Source organism: Cydia strobilella, chromosome 4 (assembly GCF_947568885.1).
Source record: "Cydia strobilella chromosome 4, ilCydStro3.1, whole genome shotgun sequence".
NCBI classification, from domain to species: Eukaryota; Metazoa; Arthropoda; class Insecta; order Lepidoptera; family Tortricidae; genus Cydia; species Cydia strobilella.
Genome location: NC_086044.1, coordinates 2,530,808 through 2,539,601, shown reverse-complemented (window position 1 = coordinate 2,539,601; position 8,794 = coordinate 2,530,808). Strand labels below are relative to the sequence as shown.

At 38.0% G+C, this 8,794-nt stretch overlaps 1 protein-coding gene across 2 annotated transcripts in view; it reads right to left on the bottom strand.

Moving 5' to 3' along the window:
• Window positions 1-559: 559 nt before the first annotated feature.
• LOC134740489 (dual specificity tyrosine-phosphorylation-regulated kinase 2) overlaps window positions 560-8,794 on the bottom strand; it is a 116,710-nt gene continuing 108,475 nt past the window's right edge. The window contains exon 10 of one of the 2 annotated variants that reach the window (XM_063672981.1): window positions 560-1,712. In XM_063672981.1, the coding sequence (XP_063529051.1) occupies window positions 1,526-1,712 (187 nt within the window). In that variant the 3' untranslated portion in view covers window positions 560-1,525. The remainder of the gene's footprint in view (window positions 1,713-8,794) is intronic. The other variant, XM_063672982.1, reaches the window with a different exon arrangement.

Here is an 8,794-nt window from a genome sequence, read left to right as displayed (position 1 = left end):
TCTTTCGACGCTTTAAACTCTTGCATTTGTACACATAAAGGTCGGTATAGTTTGAATCTTCTCAAATGATTTTTACGCCAGACCGTAATCTGTTAAACAAAGGCCATTGTTTATTTTTTGCGAGCGCGTGGCCATTGTGTTTACGCGCTGAGACACAATGGTCACGCGCTCAGACACAATGGCCACGCGCTTGCTGAAAAGAAACAATGGCTTTTATTTAACAGATTAGGGTCTTTGGCGTAAAAATCATTTGAGAAGATTCAAACTATAGAGCAGAAGGAGAGAAGCTACGTTACGAGAGTTCTTGCCTTATAATGGTCTTCCCAGTAATTAAATTTAAAATGACCTTAGTATCATTCGTTATTATATATTGGTCTCTGGTTGTGGAAAGTGTCGCAATGTTTCTATATTTGCATCTGAGTGCAATTCAATCTCAATTAGCTGTTGCAATATTTTAAAATATATTTGCTTTTGCCACATTACTAGTAGATTCGTTTTCACTTACAAATAGGTAATTCGTATCTCTCAATAGAAATGATGTTGCATTGATTGGAACATTTATTTTTTATACTTTGGATCTTTGAGGCTATAACGTTACGTTAAACATTAAAAAAAGCTCTTGTACGGAATTTTCCGCAGACGGATTTGGCTTCATTGACCTTACAGCATCTACGCTAATTTTGATAATCAGATCAACTCAGTACCTACACTCAAGTATTATACTTAAAGTATTGAGTGTACTAATAACATTCATACATTGATTAGGTCAATGAGTATGTTGTTCCTAAAAATTTAGTTTTAGAAATCATTTTTCATTCACAATTTTGGTAGAGGCCAAAATTACGTATTCTACGATATAGTTTTATTTAATAAAGGTTCATTACATCACGCAGTATGTCGAGAAATCGACTAGAATTATAGGTCCTTTGAGCGGGTGAACGCCTAATAAAAAACAGTATGAGCAACGCTAACTGGCGCGGACGCGTACGACGGATTTTACCCGCGATGGTACCCGCGGTCGCCGCGGATGTGCATGTGTACCCGCTCCGTGCACCCGCGCAAGGCAGCGGAAGCACTTAGTGTACGGGCTCAGCGGCGAGCGTCCAAGGGATATGAGCAGCGTTCACTGAGGCTGGCCCACTGGCCTCTTCGCATACCTATTTTTAAAGGGCATACCTATGTTACATCTGGTATGCTGGATGGATCTTTCTACTAAGAGGGACAGGAAAATAATATACACAATACAATAAATAAATGATAAACGATACACCGTTCTCTGTCCCTCTCCGCAGAAAGGGTCCTGTAACGGATACTGACACTGTACGGATTACACTTTAAAATGGTCGCTGCGCTGGTCGCCACCGCTCGAGAGTCCACCTCAAGCTTCGCATATATCAAATCAATCTCTTCCTAACGTTTAGAAACAATCCCATCCAATTCTCAAGACTAACTATAGATTTACCACCTGAGTGACGCCTTGATCGAGCTGCGTATGGCTCTGGCTGACGACGAGCTCGGCGTCCGGTCACGCGCGCCCCAGCATGGCGGCCACGTCGCCCGCCGACTGGCTGTGGAGCAGCGCGCGCGCAGGCCGCGGCGGCGCGAGGCGCGGGAGCGCGAGCACGCCCGTGGGGGTGGAGCCGAGGGGGCAGCCGGTAACGAACTCGTGCCGGGACGCTTCGTTTGGGGTGATGCGGCGCTTTGGGTCCCATCTGAAACGATGATAAAATAGGTTAGTCAGGAATCCACAGGAATACCGATGCACATTGACTTTGTTTAAAGAACTGTTCCTGGAGCGGTATTCAAATTTATAGGTAGGCTTAGACTAATTACACATAGACAGATAGTCCCCAAGTCCCCATACGGCTAATCGGCCAAAAGTGAAGCGTGGAACGCTCGTATTTTACGCTCAGCAACACACACATATATACAAAAATATGTTGCCAGTATGTATTTGTTTCAAAGTAGGGAAATTTTAACATCATCCTTACACTTGGTTATTAATAATTTAAAAAATTTGGATTTTTGTATTTACGATTACGTAAAAAATGTAAAAATATCACATTAAACTCGATACTAACGCGTGAAATGTAATATTAGGCGGTTTGTTTTTATGATTTGATGCGTTGTGACACCCATTCACTGCACAAAGAATAATCTTTCCTGTGTTTTTGATTTTTAAACGGGAGGTGTACACAAACCGATTTGACCTTGAGTACTGCGAGGGCCGTTCGAATACGATGACACGAGTACGACGTGACGTCGCACTTGAAATGGCTTCACTAGCGATGTACGGACTAGGAATCTATGCCTTATAAATCTATGTAGGTAGGTATTTTGGTGGCGCTCTTTTAAGAAAGCCTTCCAACGGTATTTAACTTTTACATATTCTAATTAAATAGTTTTAGTGTGGTTTTGATACGACTTGCAACTTGCCGTTGCGGATTAGCTTAATTTAAGTGTGATATTTATGTAATTTTAGGTCACGGTAATGGTAAGAATGAAAATAATATTTATTAGTACGAAATTTCTGATGAAATAAGTTAGTTCTGATGAAATAGGTATAATAGGTAATCATATCATGGGAATGAGATTATATGCAAACGTTAGCATTAAAGCCTACACCCCTCTCTGTCGTAATATTATTCTGTTCTGTTTATAACAGATTGATATAGTGCCAAGCACTATAGGTGAAGATACTTCAATCAGAAGTATGTTTATGTAGTTTATAATCTTTACAAAAAGCAGTAAACCAAACATTGATCAACCCGTTCCTTGTTTGAAACAATCGTGGGTGGTACTAAAGCATACTCCACAAATCACTATTTCAAACAATAAAGCATAGAGGCACTCCACAAGACACTATTAAAGTATTGATAAACAGTTAAACTGTTTAAAGTAAACAACTGTCACACTGAAGGCCTCATTTTGCAACTCTCCTCCCCTTGTGAGGCTAACCTTGGCCTGATATCGCAAGTTTGAGAACCAAAACGGTTAATGCTTGAGCTTAGTACCTATTGACACATACCTCAAGACTCAAGAATGTGTTTGGTACAAAAAGCCATCTTTTCAGTCCATCGCTCGATTAATGCAAAAACAGCGCGTTCTCTCGCTAGTGAATTGTTATATGATTGATTGACTTTACGTAGTTTACGATTTTTGTTTCTCCCTTCATCGTCATCTTTAATTTTTTTAACAAAAAACAAAACAAACTATAATTTAAACTTTCACGATTTTTACGCATTATTATTCAACAACGACGAATTTAATTTTAAAATGAATGAATGTTTTTTAATTTTAAATAAAAAAACATAGAAATTTCATTCGAGACGAAGGTTTTAAGATCTCATCCACATGGAACCCAGTCATTAGTAAGTGTAAGCGAAAACAAATATCGAAGGTTGAAAAATCGAATATTGTGAGTGTTGTGTGTCGACCCGGTGACATCCCTAGTGCGCAAAACGTTCAAGTTAATAAACAAGACCAAGTGCGGGTAGTTCGAAAAACTCGCGCGCCTAGAAGATGTTGATGTCAACTTTAGCCAGTCTTCTCCGAGACCACGGGGACAACACCGTCCTCGAAACGTCGGAGGTAAATTTAAAACTTATTTTACGCGATTAAGTCCCGTCGTTGTATAATAATAATAAAACTATAATTTATTTGCAGAGAAAGGTTTTGAATTCAAGAATAAGACCTGCGAACCTGCTGATGTTCCATATATGTAGGTATACCAACCTAACCTAATACTTACGTAATTACATACCTATATTACACCGCGTGGCTCTCAGTAGTGATCAAACTTAGGCCAAGGACAGAAGACCTAATGAGCTAACGATGTATGTTCAGCGAAATTACCTAATATTTAGTTTCGATGAATTCCGTATAATTTTGTTTAAATATAAGCAATAAAAATAAATTCGGTCATACAAGCAATGTTGTAAAATAACATGATACCATGAATGATAAAACGATATAATATATATAATTACACAAGAGTTCATGCAAGAGTTACCTATTATTTATTTACTAATCCATTATATCACTTAAAAACGGGTTGTCAAATAGTCGTAGATTTATTTTGAAACAAAAACCGGCCAAGTGCGAGTCGGACTCGCGCACGCAGGGTTCCGTACCATTACGAAAAAAAAAACAGCAAAAAAATCACGTTTGTTGTATGGGAGCCCCATTTAAATATTTATATTATTCTGTTTTTAGTATTTGTTGTTATAGCGGCAACAGAAATACATCATCTGTGAAAATTTTAACTGTCTAGCTATCACGGTTCATGAGATACAGCCTGGTGACAGACAGACGGACAGACGGACGGACAGACGGACAGCGGAGTCTTAGTAATAGGGTCCCGTTTTTACCCTTTGGGTAAGGAATCCTAAAAAGTAAATATATAGTGCACATTCTTTTTAATTGATTGTCTGCGTCGATGCAGTCCAAATTGCACTATTTACCTTGCAATGATTGCAACATGCAGCAGAAGCAAATATAAAGGAATTCACTCAATAATACGGGCTTCGCAGCAATTCGGAGAAGGGTTATCGCGATGTCGTAACTTTTAAATGCAGGCTCGTCGTTCGTAGAACTTTAATTTTATAGAATAGTAAGATGCTTAGGTAAAACACTGATTTAAACTTTCACAAGTTTTACTCATTATTATTCACAGCGACGGGACTTAAACCTCCGACTTTTCGAGGACGGCGTTGGGCGACGGGACGCACAATGGTTGAAGGGCGGAAAAAAGTCCAAATTTTACAGGTCAGCTTTAGTCATTCATATGTCTTAAATCTAAAAGTAGAATACTTGTGTGTGAATGGATTTTTATTTTGGTGTATTATTTATTTGTAAATTAATAGACCAAAGTACACACACACGTGCCAATTTTCCGTCAAAAAACTTGTTTATCAGCAAGTCATAGGTAGGTCATATATATATTTCTGAAACCAATGCTAAAGTATTTTTTTATTATTTTATTTACAGGAGCATATATTAATCTATTTATATGTTATTTGATATGTTGTATGGCTTGAGCGAAAACAACGTGAATGTTAATATATTTTTCCTTTTTTATTGTGGGACGTACCACATTATTACAATCTATAAATTGGACCGGCAATCCAAGGATGTGGGTTCGAGTCCCACGTTGACCAGAGTTGATCATCGTTGATTTTTTCATTGTGATTGACATCTGTATATACAATTTATAGAAAACAACATGGTCATTATTTTGCCAATATTCATTATTCAAAAGAGTATTACTTACTTCCATGCGACAGCGAGCGAACCATCAAAGCGAGCGAAGCACAAATGATACCTTAAATAGATAATTACCTCATTGATTTCATCTGCCGGGGCCTGCAATCTTTTAAATAATGACCATATAACTAATGAGCGTAGTTAATATTAGGAAACACCTTAATGAGGGAGTTTAATAAATAAATAACTTGATTTCCAAATGATGATCCAAAATACTAATTCCACGCAGACGAAGTGGCGGGCAAAAGCTAGTAACTTTATATCTCGTCTCCGCTAACTTTTACCTTAGCTTGCCTGTTACCTGGGTAATTTACCTTAGGTACTTTTACCCGAGGATGAAAACGTTTTAATAGGTACCGTAAAACCTATAACCACCACTGCAACTATAGTCCACACGTTCAAAAGGAAATAAAGTATCAATACCAATGTTCCTGTTGGTTTACTCCGAGTTTTGTCTTCCATTTATAAACACACCTTGCAAAATATTTATCAGTGCGGTTTTTACTCACTATTATTTTAGTCGCTTTTGGCGACATGTTTCGGATTCTTTCACAAAAGCGACTAAAATAATAGTTTAAATAATGACCATATAACTAATGAGCGTAGTTAATATTAGGAAACACCTTAATGAGGGAGATTAATAAATAAATAACTTGATTTTGTGTATAAAATGCATACATTATTTTCTTCTTCATTTACTATTATCGATTCGAGAAAGTAACACTGTTTTTTTTTTGCGTTATTGTACCTACTGTAGTTGAAATTGCTATCTCAAGGGCCGGGATGCACATAAGTGTAGTATAGAAAGCCTTAAAAAAATATCCAAATCTTTCAGAAGCAACATTAGATCAAATCTATAATAAAAAAAACTGACAATCACCAAATAGCAATGTAATTTATCAATATGGTCACATACGTTTCTTAATCTGCTGGGCAGGTGCATTTTATCTAAAACTACCTAGTCAGTTTTTGCTCTACATCCTGTCACGGTACGTTTATGTATGTCATGTATGTGGTGTATGATAGAGCGTGTGTTGAATGCCTCGAAGGATTATGTGTACTTAGTGACAGGTGGTTTTTATGTCATAGACTTATGTCGTAAGGGACATATGGCCGTATGTCCCTTACGACATTTGAAATTTCCACCGTCGATATCCACATTTAATGCTTATCTAGCAGCTTGACAAATTAAGTTTTTTTTACCCTATTGATTGAAGAAGAGTAAACAGCCCCATTATAAATAACAACGTAAGAGTCATTTGTACAAGAATACAATAAACGAGTAAGTTTTCGAATGCAACTTACGGTTGTTATGCGTTCCGGGACAGTAGGTATATCACTTCCTCGAGAAGAAATTAAATAAACACCACCACCATTAGGCCGTAGGCACCATTTGCGATGCAGCCACTGCAGCTGTATGTCTTATCGAAAAAAAAAAGATAAATCGAATTTAAAAAGGATAAAATATAATATTATTCCTTTTATATGTGCTACACAGCACTGTTTAAAGTCGGTGCCTAGTCTAATCTTAAAAGCGTCGAACCGAATGCCAACCCTGGTGCAAAAAAATACAGTCAAATCGATAACCTTCGTTTTTTTTTAATCAGTTCAAAATAGTCACCAAGGTAACAATCAGTCTATGCAGGGGGTTCACCTCTCTCTGCAGCTGACTGTACATTCGATATTCTTATCCAACATAATTATCTCATCATTATCACCAGCCTTAACATATACGTATCAATTCAGACGGCTTTCTCTGAATCCTCTGTACAAAAAGGTTTGAGTGGGATATACACCGTGTTATTTTTTTATTTCCGTTAAATTCGACACGTTGCTTGGTACATTAATAGAAGCTACCTGGTATATCGCTTTTTGTAAAATTCGAAAAAAATTTTTTTTCCTTTTTCATACAAAATAAATGAATATTGCATTGTAAAAGGTCCTTTAGAGTTACGTAAAAGTTAGTGTGACACATAATGAAAGAAAAGTAGGTAATGTCGGAATTGTCAAACTAACTCACCTCAGTAACCTTCTTGTAGTGAATAGCTATCAATGGAAAACTCTTTACTGACGAAACTTAAAAAATAAATAAAATTTGAAGGCAATGAAGAATCTTTTACACAGGCTCAGCAATTAAATTTATTTATTGAATATCTCAAAAACTGTAAGAGTTAAAATACTAGTTTCTTAGAGAAATTAACTTTATTTAACCTGATGAATCTCCCCTTAAAATTAACGGAAATCAAAAATAACAAGTTCCCGCTAAGAGAACTCATCCATGTCTAAACGTTTCTATGTCTGCCCAAATCCGAAACCACCACGGGGCATTCACTAAATGTGGCCCAAGGCGACCACTGTCACTTGAAACCCTTCGCTATCTATTCCTTAATCCACCAATTACTTGCCAATGTGTGGCTTTACATAAATGCTCAGTTACTTCGGGCGTTAATTCAATTCAATTTAGTGCTGACTGTTGAAGTGCTTGTTTAAATTTAGGATCCGTTTATATTACAGTTACTGTAATGGTCGAATGCGCCATTTGCATAATTGTAATAAATATTCAATTTATTTATTTAAAACAAAATGCAATTTTACAGTACTAGCCTAAGTCATTACATTTCTATATCTAGGTTCGATTATAAATAATAATAATAATAAAATAAGATAAACAATAATAATAAATTTATGGACTGAGTACATAAAGATCATGTCAAAGATACATTAAATCATTCAATAATTAGGTCAGTGACTCGCATATTTTTAAACAATCCCTCTCAATAACCTTCCAGCCGTCCGCAAACAGATCGCAGGAGTGTTGCACAGCACCGAGCTTATTGAGCGTGTTCATCGCTCGGCAAACGGGCGAGTTGCGCCGCGAGACCGTGCGGGCGGGAGGGACCGCGAAGAGACGCACCCGGTTAGCACGAAACCGCGAACGCTTGTCCGGGACAAATAGTCGACATGCCTCGCCAACTAACTCCGGGCAATCCAGGCGACCACGCAGGATACGAAGCACGGTTATCAGCTGGTCGAACAGTCTGCGCGTTGCTAGTGCGTTGTATCCTAGCGTGCCCTGCAAGTAAGCTGTCGGATACATGAAAGGATAGTACCCGTACAGTTTCTTGAAGAGAGTACGCAGAAAACATTTCTGAACCTTCTCTAGCATTAACATGTAGGTTGTCTCGTATGGACTCCACACGCACGAGCTTGCTTCCAGTTTGGATCGCACCAGAGCAGAGTATAGAACTTTAAAGACACCTACATGCGTAAAGTCTTTGCAGATACGTGTAACAAACCCCAAGCGTTTAAACCCTTCTTTAACCAGCGACCGTACATGGTCATGAAATGTAAGACCTGGATCAAAGAGCACCCCCAGGTCCTTCATAGAATGAGTGCGGGATAGAGACTCGCAATCAATGAGGTAGTTCGAGAAAATTCCTTGCCTAGCCCGGGTGAAACTCATGACATGGCACTTGGCCACATTAAGGGAAAGGCGGTTTTTAACACTCCATCGATATATCGCATCCAG